Source organism: Kogia breviceps, chromosome 3, assembly GCF_026419965.1.
Source record: "Kogia breviceps isolate mKogBre1 chromosome 3, mKogBre1 haplotype 1, whole genome shotgun sequence".
NCBI classification, from domain to species: domain Eukaryota; kingdom Metazoa; phylum Chordata; class Mammalia; order Artiodactyla; family Physeteridae; genus Kogia; species Kogia breviceps.
The window spans coordinates 114521558-114542796 of record NC_081312.1 but is presented as its reverse complement, the minus strand read 5'-3'; the positions used below and the strand labels follow the sequence as shown (position 1 = coordinate 114542796).

The 21239-nt window shown below is 42.9% G+C and overlaps 1 protein-coding gene across 1 annotated transcript in view; it reads left to right on the top strand.

The window, feature by feature from the left end:
- The window catches only part of PGPEP1L (pyroglutamyl-peptidase I like), a 48784-nt gene that overhangs the window by 333 nt on the left and 27212 nt on the right, over positions 1–21239 (top strand). The window contains 1 exon segment of the mRNA XM_059058602.2: positions 6979–7031. Coding sequence (XP_058914585.1) covers positions 6979–7031 — 53 coding nt within the window.

The following is a 21239-nucleotide window of genomic DNA, read 5'->3' as shown; positions in this document are numbered from 1 at the left end:
AAAACAGGGGACAGAGAGGCTTTTCTGTTTCTGTCCTGTCATTCACTTCAAATAACTCTTGAGTGGCATACACAGTAGGTGCCCACATGTGGCTTAGGCTCAGACCTTGTTCTTCAGCCCATCATGGGGGAGGCAGAGGCTGGCGCCGGCTGTCCAAGTCTGGGGCCCATGTGGCATCCACTGGGGTACAGCTGCATAGCAGGGAAGGGGGAAAAGGGGACTCAGAAAGAAAGGAACCTAATAAGGCTGAGACAGTCCATCTGCAGTGCCCACCCCGACAGGGGCACATAGCTCCCCCACAAAACTAGAGAGCCTTTAGCCACCCAGGGAACTCTAAGCACCCTCTGAGAGCCACCAGTTAGAGACTTTGAACCCCAGAAGGTCAACTCAGAAGGAATGGTAGCCACCCACTCCTGCCTTTCACCAGCACATTCAAAATCAACCCCAGACACCCCCAGTCATTGTCACAGCTGGTCCCTGGAGGGCTTGATTTCTTCACAAAGCTCTTTATTTTTAGTCAGACACATTTGGCATATTTCAAGTTTTTTGAATTGTGTTGGATGAAGGAAACATTGAAGAGAGAAGGGTTCCTGTGTGTGTGGAAAATTGAAAGTTACCTATCTTAATATTTTCAGGCTATAATCAAACTCCTGTTAACCTTCTGAGAAAAAGAAAGTTCTTTCGAAAACCTTTTATCTCCCTTGTTCTCATTTGTGTTATTTTGGGTATTAGAGATTGGTTCAGATTACCCTTGAATTCCTAAGGAAACTGTACCCCTGATAAATGTGACACTTGTCACAAATGAAATATGAATATTGAAGCACCAGGGCAAGCCTTAGACTCACATCAACCCCTGCCTTTGTCCTGTCAACTTGTGGTTTGCTGGCAAACTCTGAATTGTTTGATGAAGTACCTGATCATCAGCTGCGATTTGGGAATGCTCACTGGCTTCCAGAGTGTGGCCTTCCTTTATTAAAAATGCTCTGAGCTGCTAAGGGCAGTCTTTTCTTTTAATTGGATTTGCTTCACGTGTAAATCTCACCAAGACAATTTGCACATAGACAGATGGTGGGGGAAACGAGGACTCTGACAAACTGCCTTAAGATCAAGACATTTGCACTGGCACCAAACAATGACGATGGGAGAGTGAGAAAACCTCCCTCCCTCCAGAGGGCCTCTCTTGATTCCAAGAGAAGATTTCTCCAGCCCCTTTTCACAAGTTCAACTCGAGGGCCTGCCAAGTTTAAAGTGTAAGGTTTGACCCTGCAAAACAAGAGCTTCAAACCTTCATTTGCTGAGTTGTTTTGCCTAATTGAAAACAGATAAGAAATGATCTGCATCCACTGATCTGAATATGATTCTAAAGCAGCATGTGATTTTCTTCTGGTGTCCCTGCATTTTTAGTATTCCTTCAGTCATCCCAGGAGGTACCTGATTTCTCAGTGATTTTTCCTTAATCTCAGTATTTTCCTTTTTTTTCTTTTTCTCTTTTGCTCGGCAACTCCAGTCTTATTTATTCTATAAGATTCAGTCAAAGTCAGAAAACACCACTAGCTTCCTGGGACATCCTGTCCCAAACTTTTCTATTCCCTGAGAAAGTTTTACCCTTTGTGAGTCAAACTTGCTAGTGCTTTAGACCCAGAGGTTCCAGAATTTCAGAGGCACAGCCCTCTCCAGAACTGACTCCTGCTCTAAAGACCTGAGGTCCGGGGGTTGGGGTAGAGGTGAGGTTTCAGAGGTAGGTATTTAATCATAGCTCCTCCCCATCTCAGAATCTGATGATTTGAGAAATACATCATGGGAATCAGATAGATGGAACTCAGAACCTCAGCTGGGCTCCAGGTAAAGCTGAGCTGGAGAATGCCACATCTAGCTGCAGCCTAGTGCCCGCCCTGAAGTGAGCCCGCCAGTCACAGGCCCACCTGACAGCGGCTGACCTCCCCCTACAGGGGCCAGGCAGGAACTGTTGAGCTCTGTGCATGGGCCACACTGAAGGAGAGATGAAGGAGGAGGCCCCCAGGGTCCTGGTCCCTCCTCCTAGCCACACCATCCTAAGGGGCTTGTGATGGTTAATTTCATGTGTCAACTTGACTGGGCCCCGGAGTGCCCAGATATCTGGTTAAACATTATCTGGATGTGTCTGTGACGGTGTTTTTGGAGGAGCTTGGCATTTGAATCGGTGGGCTCAGTAAAGCAGTGCCCTCTCCACTGTGGGTGGGCCTCATCTAATCCATTAAGGGTCTGAATAGAATAAAAAAGCAGAGGAGGGTTGAATTCTCTGTCTGAAGGAATGATCTGGCACATTAGTCTTCTCCTGCCCTCAAATTGGTGCTCCTGGTTCTCAGGCCTTCAGCCTTGGACTGGAATTTACTCCACTGGCTTTCCTGGGTCTCCAGCCTGTAGATGGCAGACAGATCTGAGGACTTCTCAGCCTTCATAATCACATGAGCCAATACCTCATAATAAATCTCTTTCTATATATATGCATATATACACACACACACACACACACACACACACACACACACACATACCAGTACAGGCCTCTCAATTTTTGGAGAGAGAAATAGAGGCCTAAAGTACACATGAAATCTCAACATGGAAAAGTAAGGACAGGGCCCCTGACTGATAAGCACGGTACCCAGGCAGGGGGTTTGGGGCTGAGAAATGGTGGCATCAAATGATCAGAGAGAATCAGGGCAGAGTGAGGGTCTAGCTGGAGCCCATCCCACGCTTCCCAGAGAGACAGTAAAAAAGGATTTAGCATTTGTTTAGCATCTACCAGCTTCTGGAAACAATACGTGCTGTACATGGCATTGTTTAATCTGTCCAGAGGTCCCAGGAGGTATGTAACTATAACAACAATGAAGGAGAACGCTGACACTGCTTCCTGTGTTTGAGGCAGTATTGCAAATGCTCCGTTTTATTCATTTAATCTGCACAGCAACCCTATTAGATTATTATAATTAGTGTGCATTTTACAGATGAGAAAATCAAGGCACTGAAGCTAAGTAACTTGCTCAGCGTCACCCAGCTGCTAAGTGGTGGGGCTGAGATGCAACAACAGAAGCCTGAACCCAAACATTGAGGTCTCTGACCACTCTTGGCTGCCGTTAGGCCACTGGCTGAGCTTTGGCGGGGTCACTGCATGATGTGGGTGCCGTAAAAATAAGCAGCTGCAATGCTGAGAGGGTGATGGTGTCCTTCTCCCCAAGAAGCAGGAAACATTTCCTAAGCTAGTCCCAGAGGAGGTTTGCTGTCCTCCCCAAAGCAAAATTCTGTTTAATTGCCTTTTATTGGAAATCTACATTGCAATTAAATTACATAATAGTACACAATGTAAATTAGTGTTCCCAGTTCTAGGAACAAGCCCTTCCGTCCTCACACCTCATCCATAAGCCTCTTGTTCCTTCCCAGAGTGAGGCCTCTCCTGGGTCTCACCTTGCCCAGGCTCACCCTCTCCAACCGCTCTGCCTCCTCCTCCCCCATGAAGTCCTGGGTCACCACTACCTCCTCCAGGGAGACTTCCCTAACCACCCCCACCCACCTTCTCTCTTCCCTCTGTATTCTGATCCTAGTTGTTGTTCAAAGCCTTGCTATTCCAAGTGTGGTCCAAGGGCCAGTAGCATCAGTACCACTGGGGAGCTTGTTAGGAATTCAGAATCTCCAGCATCACCCCAGATCTGCCCAATCAGATTCTACATTTTAATAAGATATACATGTGTATTAGCATTTGAGAAACGCTGGACCAAATCTCACACTTTTTTAAACTTTTAATTTTGAAATAATTATAGATTCACAAGAATTTGCAAAGAAAATGTATAGACTGGTCCTCTGCATCTTTCACCCAGCCTCCTCCAATGTTAACATCTTCAATATCAAAGCTAAGATACTGACATTGATATAACTCAGTGTGTGTGTGTGTGTGCGTGCGCGCACATACATGCATAACTCTATGTGGTATTATCACATGTGTAGCTTTGTGTAACCACCACCGTCAAGATAAATAACTGTACCAACATCACAAGGCTCCTTCGAACTACCCCTTTATAGCCACACCTACCCTTTTCCCCCATCTCTAACTCCTGGTAATCATTAATCTGTTCCTCATCTCTATAATTATAGATATAAATTTTAATTTACAAATATTGTATTGGGTTGGCCAAAAAATCCTTTCAGGTTTTTCCATAAGAGCTTATGGAAAAACCCAAATGAACTTTTTGGCCAGCCCAATGTAAATGGAATCATGCAGTATGTATCCTTTTGAGATTGGCTTTTTTTCATTCAGCATAACTCCCTTGAGGTTCTTCCAAGTTGTTTATACCAATAATTCCTTGACTTTTTTTTTTTTTTTTTTGGTACGCGGGCCTCGCACTGTTGTGGCCTCTCCCGTCGGAGCACAGGCTCCGGACGCGCAGGCTCAGTGGCCATGGCTCACGGGCCCAGCCGCTCCGTGGCTTGTGGGATCTTCCCGGACAGGGGCACGAACCCGTGTCCCCCGCATTGGCAGGCAGACCCTCAACCACTGCGCCACCAGGGAAGCCCTCCTTGACTTTTAAAGCAATTTTTTAACAGCTTTATTGAGATACAATTCCCATGCTATACAATTCACTCATTTAAAGCATATAGTTCAATGGCTTTTAGTAGTCACAGAGTTATGCGATTCTCAACACAGTCAATTGAGAATATTTTCATTACCCCAAAAAGAAACTCGACTCCCTAATCCTCATCTCCACTCCCCCACTACACACACACACACACACACACACACACACACACACACACACACACACACACAGAGTCAAGCTCTAGGCAACCATTAATCTACTTTCTGTCTTTATAGGTTGCCAATTCTAGACATTTCACATAAATGGAATCATACAGCTTTGTGACTGGCCTCGTTCACCGAGCATGTATTCAAGGTTCATCAATGTTGTAACATAATACTTCTTTTTATTGCCAAATAATATGCCATTGTATGGGTAATACCATATTTCGTTTATCTTTTCATCAGTTGATGGACACTTGGGTTGTTTCTACTTTTTTCTTTTCACTGCTGAGTAGTATTCTGTGATCTAGATGAACCAGTTTATTTAACCATTCACTCATTGAAGGACATTGAGTTGGTTTCTAGCTATGGGCTATTACAAATAAAGCTGCAGTGAACATTTGTGTACAAGTTTCTGTGTGAAAATAAGTTTTCATTTCTCTGGGGTAAATGTCCAGCAGTGCAAGTGCTTGGAAGTCCACGTTCAGTTTTAAAAGAAACTGTCAAACCATTTCCCAGAGTGGCAGTACCATTACATTCCCACCAACAATGTATGTGTGACCTAGTTCCTCTTCATCCTTGTCAGCTTTGAGTGTCACCAGTATTTCTATTTTAGCCACCCTGATAGAAGTGTAGTGTCATCTCATTGTGATTTTATGGCTTTTTAAAAAAATTAATTTATATTTGGCTGTGTTGGGTCTTCGTTTCTGTGCGGGGGCTTTCTCTAGTTGCTGCGAGCGGGGGCCACCCTTCATCGCGGTGCGTGGGCCTCTCACTATTGCAGCCTCTCTTGTTGCGGAGCACAGGCTCCAGACGCGCAGGCTCAGTAGTTGTTGCTCATGGGCCCAGTTGCTCCGCGGCATGTGGGATCCTCCCAGACCAGGACTCAAACCCGTGTCCCCTGCATTGGCAGGCAGACTCTCAACCACTGCACCACCAGGGAAGTGATTTTAATTTGCATTTCTCTGATGGCTTATGGTGTTGAAAAGTTTTTCATGTGCTTATTTGCCACTTGTATATCCTCTTTGGTGAAATGTTTCTTCATGTCTTTTGCCCATTTGCTAACTGGACTGTCTTTTTTTTTCTTTTTAATTAATTATTTTTTTATTTTTGGCTGCGTTGGGTCTTCATTGCTGCATGCGGGCTTTCTCTAGTTGTGGCAAATGGGGGCTACTCTTCGTTGTGGTGCACAGGCTTCTCACTGCAGTGGCTTCTCTTGTTGTGGAGCACAGGCTCTAGGCGCACGGGCTTCAGTAGTTGTGGCACGCGGGCTCAGCAGTTGTGGCTCGTGGGCTCTAGAGTGCAGGCTCAGTAGTTGTGGTGCATGGGCTTAATTGCTCTGTGACATGTGGGATCCTCCCGGACCAGGGCTCGAACCCGTGTCCCCTGCATTGGCAAGTGGATTCTTAACCATTGCGCCACCAGAAAAGTCCCTAGACTGTCTTTTAAAGTTGAGTTTTGAGAGTTTTCTTATACATTTTACATACAATGCCTTTGTCAGATATGTGATTTACAACTGTCTGCAGAGTATCTTTTCATCCTTTCAGCAGGGTCTTTTGCAGAACAAAAGGTTTTCATTTTGATGAGGTCCACTTTATCAGTTTTTACTTTTATGGATCACGCACTTGGTGTCAAGTCTAAGAACTCTTTGCCTAACACTAGGTCCCAAGATTTTCTCCCTTTTTTTTCCCCCAAAAGTTTTATAAGTTTACTTTTTACATTTAAGTCCATGATCAATTTTGAATTAATTTTTGTATACAGTGCAAGCTGAGGGATCCTTTTTTTTTTGCCTATGGGTGTCTGATTTTTCCAGCCCCATTTGTTAAAAGGCTGTCCCTCTCCATTGAATTGCTTTTGCACCTTTGTTAACAAACACCTGGGCATATTCACATGGGTGTGTTTCTGGTCCCTCTACACAGCATGCATTTTAACTGGACATGTGTGCTCACACCTTCTCGAGCCCTCCTACTTGGTGGTGGATCAGCCCCACATTCCTTTAGGGCCCCTCTACAATGCCTCACAAAAGAGGACTTGGAAAATGCTTCCAGATGGGCAAGGTTGCAAGCCTCCACAAGAAAGGGGGTGTGTGGAGTCCTTGATGGCCCAGGGAATCACAAGAGGTCCCCAAGGAGGTGTGGGGAGCAGCACAGAAGCAGAGACACCTCGGCCCAAGGCATGGCCTGAGGAAACCAGGCTTTCTTTGGTTTCAGGTTTCGGGCCCTTCCGGCAGCACCTGGTGAATTCCAGCTGGGAAGCAGTAAAGGTAAAAACCCTCTAAGCCCAGACCCAAGAGCGCAGGACCCAGCTGGTTCCTTCTGTGGCACGTAGGCTCCTTGGTGACCAGATCCACACGGGAGGGGAGAAAACACACACTGGGTGCCCTGGGACACGAGCTAGCTTTTTGTCCTTGGGTTGTGACTCAGCTGCCCATAGGGGGCCCATCGGGCTCAGTGGTAAAGAAAACGGGCTGAAGGGACACCCCCTGGGAAGGATGGGGAGTGGCCCAGGAAGACTCTGCTGTCCTGAGAGCTGGGAACCCCTTCTGGCCGTGGAGTGTCGGGAAAGTCACTGCCCCCAGCCGCGGTGTTCTCATTCATGACATGGGGGAATAATAGTGCTGATGTTACAGTGTCATTCTGAGGAGTAAAAGAGGTATGTGTGTGAAGCAAGTAAATATGTAAGTCTGTAAAAGCAGCTTTTTTAAAGCATAGCGCCTGGCACAGGGTAAGAGCTTAATATATGGTTATAATTATGAACAGCACGGCTTCATTTTTAAGAAAGCAGCCAGGAGAGAGCATGTCCTCAGACAGGGCGTGAAGAGGGGTCTCATCCGTAGAACAGAGCTCTCCTCCCTGAAGCAATTGCCCCACTCCTACCAGTCCCCACACGCTGTCATTTAGAGGCTCAGAGCACAGCTGGCTATGTATTCACACTTGACCATCAATTTCATGCTTCTGTTGGATCAAGCCAAAGTTAGGATCTTGAGTCTCTTCTCAGAGTTACCCAGTCAAGCTGAAAATGCAGCAAAACCACTTGAATCGTGCATTTGCAGCCACTGTAGCATTCAGTTTTTAGCCAGTCCACACAGATGCAGTCAAGGAAACTCTCCACTCTTGAGTTGGAACTTGGGCTTTTTTCAACCAGCAAAAAAACTCAGAGAACTTCCAAGCCTCACTGCTGCACACACATGCCAGAAAGGCCAGGTCAGGGCTTTATGAGTTCCTGGGTATTTGTAGCCAGTTCCTCGAAAAACAGGACTTTTTCTACTGAATCCCAAATGGGCCCTGAGTCCTTCTTTTTGTGCCTCAGTTTTTGTATCTGTAAAATGGGAAGGTTGTGATGACTACAGGGCATAAAGGTTGTGATGACTACACACATAAAGCCCTCAGAGCATGGCAGGGCAACTGCTGTTTCTCACAAATTTCATTCTTATTACTAAGAAGCTATTCTACCAGTCAGTTTTCTCAGTTGTGGGCAAATAGAATTGGATTTTGGGGATCCACACAGGAAATGGAATGAGGGAGGGGGTTACTTTGTAGACTCAAGATTAACCAATAAAGCTGGAGAATCAGGGCAGAAGGGCAGAAACAGAAGCAGGCTGGGGGTTTCCAGGAATAGGTAGTAGAATGGCAAACTAGGTGCTCTGAGCGGCCCTTCCCCTGTACATAAACTAGATAAGATAGAACTGTGCATTGCTGGACACATAGTAGTAAAGGAAAGCCCATGTACGTCATGCCATGCACATAAATACATCACACATACTCAGGGCTGCAGCCTGAAGGGGTGAGGGTCAGCACCTCCACCCTAAAACACGAAAGGCAGGGGGTCACGTGCCATTATCAACATTGTTTTTAGCAAAGGGGATAGAATGAAACCAAGACTCTTACTGTAAGCCAGACCCTTGAAAGGAGATCCTGTGGTCTCTAGCACCCCTGACTCCCAGCAAAGCATATGCAATTTCTTTTGAGGATTTAAAACCTCAGATTTTCCACAAACTAAGATAAACTAAACATTTATTTCCAATCAAAGATCACCAAATATTCAAAGAAACAAACTACCCTCAGTAAGAATGAGCAGAAGCAGATTTAGAACCTCAAAAACTTGAGGTTCTAAATCATTCTGCTAGATATTATCAGAAAATAGCATAATTATATATGGAATGTTTGAAGAAGTAATGATAGAATCACAAAAACTAAGAAAAAGCTATCAAAAGATTAGGCAAATTGAAAAGGGGAGTATTAGAGCTTATAGAAATTTAAAACACAATTGTTGAAGTGAAGAATTTAACAGATGACTTAAAAGACAGTTTAGAATTATGCTAAGTGAAAGATGCCAGTCACCAAAGACCACATATTGCATGATTACATTTAGATGAATGTCCAGATGAAGCAAATCTATTGAGACATAAAGTAGATTAGTGGTTGCCTAGGGCAGGTGAGTGGGGGATTGGGGGAAATAGGGAGTGACTGTAATGGGTATGGGTTTTTTTTAGGGTTGATGAAAAGTTTCTAAAATTGACTGTGGTGATGGTTGCACAACTCTGTGAATATACTAGAAGGCAATGAATTATAGACTTTAAATGAGTAAATTGTATGGTATGTGAAATACATGTAAATGGCAGTTTAGAAACAGATAAGAAAAATTAATGAACTAGAGGATAGCTCTGATGATATTGTTTAAAGGGCAGCATAAAGAGATGGACAAGGAAATGGAAAAAGAAATTAAGAAATATGGATAATAAAATGAGATATTTGAACATATGTTTATTTGGAGTTCTATAAGGAGAGAATGAATGAAATAAAGCACTAGCCAAAGAGATAATGGTTGAGACTATTGCAGAATTGGATGAAAGACATAAACCCACAGAGATAAGAAGTATAAAATATGCCAAGCAAAAACAAATAAAATCAATACATATATACATCATAGTAAAACTGCAGAAAACCAAAAACAAGGAGATTTGAAAGTAGTCGGGGGAAAAGACAGGTCACCTACAAAAGACAATACAATTAGACTGAGAGTAAATTTTTCAAAAACAACAATAAAAGATAGAAAACAATGGAGTAACAGCATCAAAATGCTGGAAAAATATTGTCAACCTGAAATTGCGTACCCAGCAAAATTATTTTTCAAAACAAGGATGAAATGAAGACATTTTCATAAAAGCAAGCATCAAGAATTTTCTACCAACAGGCACAACCCTAAAGGAACATGTAAAGTATATCATTCAGAAGGAAGGAAAATTATCCCAGAAAGATGGTGTGAGATGCAAAGAGGAATTGTGAGCCCAAAGGTAAAATCTAAACTAGCATTATTTGTTAATAATGATAATAATAATAAATGGCTAATTGTAAGTTTAAAAATAAAGGATTGAACTAAAATATAGGACAATGAAAGCGTAGAAGTTAAGAGGAGTGATTGAAGTATAAGTCTTCTGAGGCCCTTGTATAGACAGGCATCCTGCTATCAAATTCAGACTTTGTTAAATTATATATATTTATATTTATATATAATATATATTAATTGAAGTATAGTTGATTTACAATGTATTAGTTTCAGATGTACAGCAAAATGATTCAGTTGTATATATGTATATATATATATATATATATATATATAGCTGAATATATATATATATTCTTTTTCAGATTCTTTTCCATTCTAGGTTATTACAAGATATTGAATATAGTTCCCTTTGCTATATACAGTAGGCCATTGTTGTTTATCTATTTTATATATATAGTGGTGTGTATCTTAATCGCAAGCTCCTAATTTATCCCTCCCCACCTTTCCCCTTTAGTAACTGTAAATTTGTTTCTATGTCTCTGAGTCCATTTCTATTTTATAAATAAGTTCATTAGTATCATTTTTTTAGATTCCACATATAAGTGATATATGATATTTGTCTTTCTCTGTCTGACTTATTTCACTTAGTATGATAATCTCTAGGTCCATCCGTGTTGCTGCAAATGGCATTATTTTATTCCTTTTTATGGCTGAGTAATATTCCATTGTGTATATGTACCATATCTTCTTTAACCATTCATCTGTTGGTGGACACTTAGGTTGTTTCCATGCCTTGGCAATTGTGAATAGTGCTTCTATGAACATTAGGGTGCATGTATCTTTTTGAATTAGAGTTTTCATCTCTTCCGGATATAGGCCCAGGAGTGGGATTGCTGGCTCATATGGTAACTCTAGTTTTAGTTTTTTAAGAAACCTCTGTACTGTTCTCCATAGTGACTGTACCAATTTATTCCCACCAACAGTGTAAGAAGCTTTCCTTTCTCTACACCCTCCCCAGCATTTATTATTTGTAGACTTTCTGATGATGGCCATTCTGACTGGTGTTAGGTGGTACCTCATTTTAGTTTTGATTTGCATTTCTCTAATAATTAGTGACGTTGAGCATCTTTTCATGTTCCTGTTGGGCATTTGTATGTCTTCTTTGGAGAAATGTCTATGTAGGTCTTCTGCCCATTTTTTGATTCAGTTGTTTGTTTTTTTGATATTGAGCTGTATGAGCTGTTTGTATATTTTGGAAATTAATCCCTTGTGGCTCACATCATTTGCAAATATTTTCCTCTAATCTGTAGGTTGTCCTTTCATTTTGTTTATGGTTTCCTTTTCTGTGCAAAAGCTTTTAAGTTTAATTAGCCATTTGTTTCTTTTTGCTTTTATTAACATTAAGAGATGGATTCAAAAAATATATTGCTGCAATTTATGTCAGAGAGCAATCTGCCTATGTTTTCCTCTAGGAGTTTTATAGTATCTGGTCTTACAATTTTATGGTGTCTGGTGTTATATGGTCTTTAATCCATTTTAAGTTTATTTTTTTATATGGTATTAGAGAATGTTCTTTTTTTCTTTTCTTTGTTTTTTCAGCCACACCGCACAGGCAGCATGTGGAACTTCCCCAGCCAGAGATCAAACCCACGCCCCCTACAGTAGAAGCATGGAGTCTTAACCCCTGGACCACCAGGGAAGTCCCAGGAGAATGTTTTAATTTCATTATTTTACATGGAGCTGTCAAGTTTTCCCAGCACCATTTATTGAAGAGACTGTCTATTCTCCAGTGTATATTTTTGCCTCCTTCGTTGTAGATTAATTGCCCATAAGTGCGAGAGTTTATTTCTGGGCTTTCTATCCTGTTCCATTGATCTATGTGTCTGTTTTTGTGCCAGTACCATACTGTTTTGATTAATGTAGCTTTATAGTATAGTGTGAAGTCAGAGAATATGATTCTTCCAGCTCCGTTCTTCTTTCTGAAGATTGTTTTGGCTATTCAGGGTCTTTTGTGTTTCCATACAAATTTTTAGAAAATTTTTTGTTCTAGTTCTGTGAAAAGTACCATTGGTAATTTGATAGGGATTGCATTGAATCTAGATTGCCTTGGGTAGTATGGTCATTTTAACAATATTGTTTCTTCCAACTCAGGAACATGTTATATCTGTCCATCTGTTTGTGTCATCTTCCATTTCTTTCATCAGTGTCTTATAGTTTTCTGAGTACAGGTTTTGTTTCCTTAGGTAGGTTTCTTTCTAGATATTTTATTCTTTTTGATGCAATGGTAAATGGAATTGTTTCCTTAATTTCTCTTTCTGATGTTTCCTTGTTAGTGTATAGAAATGCAACAGATTTCTGTATATTAATTTTGTATCCTGCAACTTTACTGAATTCATTGATGGGCTCTAGTAGTTTTCTGGTGGTATCTTTAGGATTTTCAACATATAGTCATTGCAAAGAGTGAAGTTTCACTTCTTCCTTTCCAATTTGGATTCCTTTTATTTGTTTTTCTTCTCTGATTGCTGTGGCTAGGACTTCCAAAACAATATTGAATAAAAGTGGGAAAGAGGGGCATCCTTATCTTGTTCCTGATCTTAGAGGGAATGCTTTTAGATTTTCACCATTGAGTATGATGTTCGCTGTGGATTTGTCATGTATGGCCTTTATTATGCTGAGGTATGTTACCTCTACGCCCACGTTCTGGAGAGTTTTATCATAAATGGATGTTGAATTTTGCCAAAAACTTTTTCTGCATCTATTGAGATGATCATATGGTTTTTATTCTTCAGTTTGTTAATGTGGTGTATCACACTGATTGATTTGCAGATATTGAAAAAATCCTTCCATCCCTGGGATAAATCCCAATTATATATGTGAGGCAAAATTTCAAGAGTAACTATGAAAGAGTAGAAATAGAGTATATGGTTTCCAAGAGAGCAGGGAAACAAAAAAACAGAATAAGAAAAAAATGAACAAAACTTTAATCAAAGGGACCAAAAAATCACCCCATGGGAAACAAGGTAGATGAATACACTGTTGCTGGCCAGCTGAATACTAGTTATTGTAGCTTTTGTCCCAATGGCACTGGCTGCTGCATACTCCCAGTGGCATTATTGTTACCCTGGGAAAATGGATGTTTCTTCTATCAGAGAGATTTGCTCCTGATTCAGAGTCAAAGATGAGTGCACCTGATTGGTTGATCCTGACCTGGCCACAGTGAGACTGACCTTTTCAGCATTTTTGGGAAGAGCCAGGCTCTATCTTCCACCAAGACCCCAATATTAGGGGTTGCCCCAAATAAGAGGAAGGCCAAAGAAATAACAATGTTGATATGGATATAAAATATTAAGTCAACTCTTCTTAGTTCAACCTATATTTATTCAGTTCCTGATTTGGAAGACAGTCTACTAACACATGAATCTCTTCCTGTTCCTATTCCCCCCCAGCCAGGTGTACTGCAGTACAATTCTGACACTAACCCCCGGAGTACACACAGACTTCACAGATTAAGGGCAAATTTCTCCACAAGACTGCCCCTGCTTCAGACACCAGCTGCATTTCAGGGGTCCTCAGGTCACCTGTGCTTTGGGAAAATTCGGGAATTTTCATGACCCCTACAGTTTTGATAATTTGCTAGAATGACACACAGAGCTCAGAAAAGCACTAAACTTACAATTTTTTAAAATAAAGGATACATATAGGTTGAATTCTGGATGGGTCCCAAATGCAGAAGTTTCATGTTCTCTCTCCATGGAGTCAGGGCACGTCACCCTTCTGGCACATCAGTGCATTCATCAACCAGGAAACACCATGGAACCTCCACATGCAGAGTTTTTATTGGCGTTTCATTGTGTAGGCAAGGTTGGTTAAATCACTGGTCATGTGATTGAACTCAGTCTCCAGTCTACTTCCCCTCCCTGAAGGTCAGGCAGCTGAAAGTCCCCACAGAAAGTCCCCAGCTGAAAGTCACGTGGCTGGTTTTTCTGGTGACCAGATCCCATCCTGAAGCTATCAAGGGACCACCATGAGTCACCCCAGCAGCATAACAAAGATACTCCTGTTGCTCTGGAAATTCCAAGAATTTTGAAGCTCTCTGCCTGGAACTGGGCACAAAGACCAGATATACTCTTTCTCATATCACAGTTCCCTAGAGGGGTTCCTGTGTAGGGAGAGGAGATGGCTCATGAATAAGATAGTTATAACCCAAAGCATATTCTGAGAAGTGCTACATTATGAGACTCTGAAGAGGAAAAGATTAATTTCATTCTGGAGATCATATGAAAGAAAGGAACCTAAAGCAAAGTGAGAAAAAGCTGCACCCCTGGGAGGTCAATGGGAAGGCCATCTGGTGGAAGCAGCAGTGAAGGACATGATAAATTCTGGCAAGAGGAAATAAATTCTCTAAACCACCATGCGCTGGGTGCTCCAGACATTTCATGCAGAGTGGCTTGCTGAATTCTTCCTACAGTCCAAAGAGGTTGATACTGTTATTCCCATTTTGCAGGTGAGGAAATGGGTGCTCAGAGGTTGGCTGTCTGGCCTGGGGACATGTGCCATGAAATGGTCATGACTAGATTCCAATCTCAGGTGGTCCTGCTGAGTGAAGACCAGGTTCAGCCCACTTGCCTCGCTCTTCCCCTGGGGGAAAGTAACACTTGGTTCAGAAGAAGAGGACCTCTTCTAGCACAAGAATGGCTTTTAGGGAATTCCCTGGCTGTCCAGTGGTTAGGACTTGGTGCTTTCACTGCCAGGGCCCAGGTTCAATCCCTGGTTGGGAAACTGAGATCCTGCAAGCCGTGTGGCATGGCCAAAAAAAAAGGAATGGCTTTTAAACTTCCTAGAACTCAAGAAATATCAAGACCCACTACCCACTGACCCAGGGGTGAGCAAAGTGAGGCTATTCACCCAAATGCCTCAGCCCTACATCCACGTCATCTTGGCTGGCTTTCTGCCATGAGTTCATCTTTACCGTCTTTGAAACTCTCCCACCAGTGCCTGAGACACAGACAAGATGATCTGCCACTTGGTCTTCTTGCTCACAATGTGACCAGAACAGAAACCTTCTTAACCAGCTGATGAGGAAGCAAACCCAAGCCCATCTTCAGTGCCCTCTGCCACCCATTTCCCTTCTCCACGGGTCCCTGCGATCCGTCTCTAGCTTCTGCTTTCTCCTTCTTTCTGGTGTTTTGCTCCAGGGCAGAGGCACTGGCAGTCTCTTTAAAGGCTACTTCACTCTCAATCCTCAGAGCAGGCTCTCTTCCTGCACCATCTATGGTTATTCAGTGTCCTCCACTAATGTGTGTGTAGGCTCCACTCAATGTTAGACCTTCTGATCCTGGTGTGGGACCTCCCTGGGAGTATCCACTGAAAGTGCCAGCATATAGCCAACAGAGCATCCATTGTAAAGCTAATCATCTAAGTGGGGTATTAAGACAAAGGTCCAGGCTAGTTCAGATATATACACTGGACCCATTATACAGATATAGAAACAGGCTTAGATGGGCTAAATAATGCACAAGAGGGCACACACCTCCCAGAGTCAGTATAAGCAGCACACTGTCTGTGGAGACCAGCATCAACATACACCCATCCCCATAGAGGGCCTGGACTGAAGCAAGCCTTCCAGTGGCTATGTGTTGACTGGATACATGAGTGATTGTCATTCTTTTCTATCCTCCTGCATCCTCCCACTGGAAGTCAACCTTGTGAATACCATGGCAACATCTCACGAGTACCTACTCCATGCCAGGCATTGTAAGTGGGGATGTATGAAATGATAGAGAGGGAAAAGAGTGCAGTTCTACACTCAACAGCATTTCACCTCTGAGATTATTTCACCTCTAAATAATAACTTGAATGCATTTTTGTTGTGGTTGCTCTTAAATGGGAGAAGATTGTTTTACAAAGCAGGAAAATACAGAAAAATAATATAAATGCTAAAAGTTCCCAATGAACAAAGGCATCTCCTATAAACTCCCAGAAGGGTGACTTAATGCTGTTTACCAACAGCATGTACCAAAGACTTTAACACTAGGCTGGCCTGTGCTGGGCACCCTGCCCTCCCCAGTCATAAGCCTCATCCCCTGACTGATGCAATGGCTGAGCATTATTATCTCCTGGTTTCTGAACAGTTTCATTTTGGAGCCAGTACCACCTCATATTCTTTCAAAAGAAATTATGTCCTGAACTCTTTTAGAAGTGCCTGAGTCTGGAAAGGCAGCAAATAAAACAAGGGTTTTGTAAAACACACCCTGGGTCAGTTGGGCTAGGATATTATATAACTGCACTTAAAATAAACCCAGCCTGGGGGACCAAGAGGTCAGAGCTCTTGCCAGATTTGATCAACTTGATATGCAGAATAACTTCTCTGCACTCCAGAGATGAGGTGGCTTTGTGCCTTTATTACATGTTGCTTTTAAAAAGCATAATAATAAAAGAAGAAAAGGCAGTGAATCAGAAGAGAAAAAGAAGCACCAAGCTGAAGAATGCTTTAGAATGAAGGATGAGTTGTGCAGACCACACTCAGGGACAGGCAGGTAACTGCTTGCCTTTCCAATTAGAAGTAAATTGTTTCTTTTGATTCTGCTTTATTTTCTTTCCTAAAATCCCATGATAAAACTTTTTCCAACCTAGGGGAAAACAGACCATATGTATGACAGACAGTTTTGGACATTTTTCCAATCTGGCCCACAGTGGGGTTTGTTTTGTTTTCTTGAATTAATACGGGAAGGCCTGGGATAAAAGTCACCAGCATGAGGATACAAGGAGACCCCAATATCTCCCTGTCATGTGCAGGGACCTCACCTATGATAGCAAGCAGCTCAGTGCCAATCATTTCCGGGGCAACCACTTGGATGGGTTGTGTGGACTTTGACCTCGAAAGCTGGATAACCCCAACTCACTTGAACACTTTTTCATGATTTCTTACACTTTATTTCTTTAATCTGGTGACTGTGTAGTGTGAACCCATCTTATGGGTTGGAAGAGAAGTAGCCCTATTAGTGTCCCCAGTTCATGCTGGCCCCTGTACAGCCTGATGTAAGAATGTCCTTGAATCCTCATTTTGAAGTGGCACAAGGATATGGGGAATATGTGAGCCCACGATGAAGAGCCTGGCCCTGGGTAGAAGGCTTGCTCCCATAGCAGTGGGAGCCCACCCAAGCAGCCTGGCCGCAGGGGCCCCCGGGGATGAGGAGGAAACCCACACCTCGGTGGGGAAACTCCTCCCCGTCCATGTTCATGAGGAGTGTCTGCTATAGCTTCACAGCCCTCCCTGTAAACTGTGTTTTTATTAAGCACTCAGGCAAATGCATTTAGTCTGCTCATCTGGAGGAAAACCTGCCATTTACAGACAAGTGAGTCAAATGTTTACTTCTCATTACACCCTAAATCCATCCCCACATCGACAGGATGACAAATCAGAAAAAGCAGAGTAAGATCTTTTAAAAGGACACCAGCACCTTTCCAGGGTCTTACTGGGGGTCCCCCTACCCCCACCCCTGCCCCCAGCAAACGTGGAGTCCTCAACTCCCTCCCAGTGCCAAAGTAGAGCAGATTCTCTGACTGGTGTCCTGTGTGTGTATTTTAAATTATGTTTTTCTTTAAAAATACATTGAGAGGCTTCCCTGGTGGCGCAGTGGTTGAGAATCTGCCTGCCGATGCAGGGGACACGGGTTCGTGCCCCAGTCCAGGAAGATCCCACATGCTGCGGAGCGGCTGGACCCGTGAGCCATGGCCGCTGAGCCTGTGCATCCGGAGCCTGTGCTCTGCAACGGGAGGGGCCACAACAGTGAGAGGCCCATGTACCATAAAATAAATAAATAACTAAATAATAAAAATAAAAATACATTGAGATGTACAGAGAAGTTGTGAAGATAGTACAGAGAGTTCCCATCTACACACTCTCCCCCCACCAGTTTCCCCTATCATTAACATCTTACACATCATACATTAGTATGGTACATTTGTCACAATGAATGAACCAGTATTACTATATTATTATTAACTGAAGTCCATAGTTTATTCAGATTTCCTTAGTTTTCACCCAGCATCCTTTTCCTGTCCCAGGGTCCCCTCCAGGATGGCACATTACACTTAGTCCTCATGTGTCCTTAGGCTCCTCTGGTCTTTGACAGTTTCTTAGAGTTTCCTTCTTTTTGGTGGCTTTGGCAGTTTTGACGAGTACTGGTCCGGTATTTTATAGACTGTCCTTCAACTGGGATCTGTCTGATGATTTTCTCATGATTAGACAAGTAGGTTTGGGGAGGAGGAGTACAGAGTTCAAGTACCATTCTTATCCCATACTATCAGGGGCACATACGTGACTGATCACCATTGACTTGATCACCTGGCTGAGGGAGTCCTTCCCAGTTCTCACTGTAAAGTTGCTTTCTCCCCCTCTTTATACTTCACTCTCTGGAAGGAGATCACTCTGTGCTGCCCACACTCAAGGAGTGAGGAATTATGCCCCCTGAGGACAGAGCATCTCCATAAATTGTTTGGGATGCATCTGCATGGAAGATTTGGCTCTTCCTGCCTCACCTGTTTACGTATTTACGTAATCATTTCTTTATGTCAGTATGGACTCATGGATAATTATTTTATACTTTGGGTTATGGCTTGCTTCCTTATCAAAGTCCATCTTCTCTTGAAACCTTTCCCACCTCCTATACTATCCCTGCTTACTAACACACCTCTTCCAAGGGAACTACAAGATCCCACATTTCATTTTCCACCATTGAAAGTTAGACTAAGGTGGGCACTTTTTAAAAATTAACTGCATTCCTTTTATATATAAATCTGCTTGGGACTTCCCTGGTGGCGAAGTGGTTAAGAATCCGCCTGCCAGTGCAGGGGAGATGGCTTCGATCCCTGGTCCGGGAAGATCCCACATACCGCGGAGCAACTAAGCCTGTGCACTACAACTACTGAGCCTGTGCTCTAGAGCCCGCGTGCCACAAGTACTGAGCCCGCGTGCTGCAACTCCTGAAGCCCACGTACCTAGAGACCATGCTTCATAACAAGAGAAGCCACTGCAATGAGAAGCCCGTACACCGCAACGAAGTGTAGTCCCCATTTGCCGCAACTAGAGAAAGCCCACGCACAGCAACGAAGACCCAGTGTAGTGAAAAAAAAAAAAAAATGCTTGTACTCCTGTCCTTATCACATCACTTATCATACTTCACTGATGCAAAGAGCCACTTCCATTTTTTTAAACAACATTTTGGCATCCTGAAATCAGACGAATCTTACAGTCAATTCTATCTTACACTTAGTTACAGTTGAGCAGAGCTTTTGCTTTCTTGGTGGTTTATACAATAATGCTTTGCATTCACTCTCTTGGCTCAGATTTGATGAAATACATCATGTCCTTTCTGGATTACACACTCTGTCAGCATAGGAAACACTCTGGCCTATTTATCTTTCTCTGTGGAATCCACACCAGAATCTTGAGGGCATTAGGGTTGTATTTGTGTTGCCATAAATATGATGAAAATATATCCTGCAACACACACAGTCTAACACCAGAGAAAAGTACACAAACAAGTGTGACCCTGGAGATCAGGCAGCAGAATGTCAGCTTGAACTGGGATTCAGAGGCAACCCTTAGCTCCTCTGGGGAGCGACAGAGCTTTTGGAGAAACAAATAAAACAAAGAGGCTATTAGCAATGGTTTATCTCATCTTCATCCTTATATCCACATTAGAAGCACATTTCACATTTTGAAAAAACGTTGGCATTACATTAGGGATGCTACATCTGGGACTCCAAAACCCATGGAGACCCTCGTGGGCCTGAAGGTTGCGAGCCAATTTGAGAAACCATTGATGTGTCCCAGGCCTCTGAACTGACATCTAAGCACAGGTAATTACGCTGCACCCCCGACCAGCCTTGGTAAGGCTGCACTTCTCTGGGATGCTCCTGACTCTCCCACCTTTGGGTCCCACCCCCCACACAAGCTGCACCTTCTCTCTGGGCAGGAAGATGTGCTGATGCAGTGTTTCCTCTCTCGCAGGCATTTGCAAAAATATCTAGACAGGGACTGTTGAACCCAAAGCATCTATGGAGGTGAGATTTCAGGCCCTGGGTTCCCCAGAGATGGGGATATGGCTGGGGAGCTGCAAGATGCATTCGGGGTAGCAGTCCTCAGGCAGCATCCTGGCTGGGGTCATCCTCTCTTTTGCCCATTGTAAGATCATTCCTATCCTTTATCCGTCTTGGTAACTATGTTCTAAGAGCTCATAATTTGGAGACAATTACATAGTAAGCAGCCAGTTAATCAAGACGACATAGCCCTAGACATTTTTATTGTTGTTGTTGTTGTTGTATCTATTTATTTATTTATTTTTGGCTGCATTGGGTCTTCACTGCCACACGTGGGCTTTCTCTAGTTGCGGCAAGCGGGGTCTACTCTTCATTGCAGTGCGCGGTCGGGCTTCTCATTGCAGTAGCTTCTCTTGTTGCGGAGCACAGGTTCTAGGTGCGCAGGCTTCAGTAGTTGTAGCACAAGGGCTCAGTAGTTGTGGCTCACGGGCCTAGTTGCTCCGCGGCATGTGGGATCTTCCCGGACCAGAGCTCGAACTCATGTCCACTGCATTGGCAGGAGGATTCTTAACCGCTGCGCCACCAGGGAAGCCCAGCCCTAAACATTTATGCCACTAATAACAGTGCCTCCAAAATACCCGAAGCAAAAACTAATAGAACTTTAAGTCCTATTACTCCACAGTTATAGAGATTTTAATAGTCCCCTTTCAAAAATGGATAGAACACATAGATAGAAAATCAGCAAAGATGAAGAAGACTTAAACAAATTATCAACCAACTTGACCTAATTGACATTACAGAACTCTCCACCCCAAGCAGAATACAACTCTTTTAAGTGCATGTAGAACATTTACCAAGATAGACCATATCCTGAGTCATACGACAAGTCTGAATAAATTCAAAAGAATTCAAGATATACAAAGTATGTTCTCTGACAGCAGTGGATTTAAATTAGAAATCAACTACAGAAAGATATCTGAAAAATATGCATATATTTGGAAATTAAATAATACCCTTCTAAATAAGCAATAGATCAAAAAATCAGAAGCAATATTATAAAGTCTTTTTGAAATAAGTGAAAATGAAAACACAACATATTAATATTTGTGGCATATTGCTAATGCAGAACTTAGGGGGACAT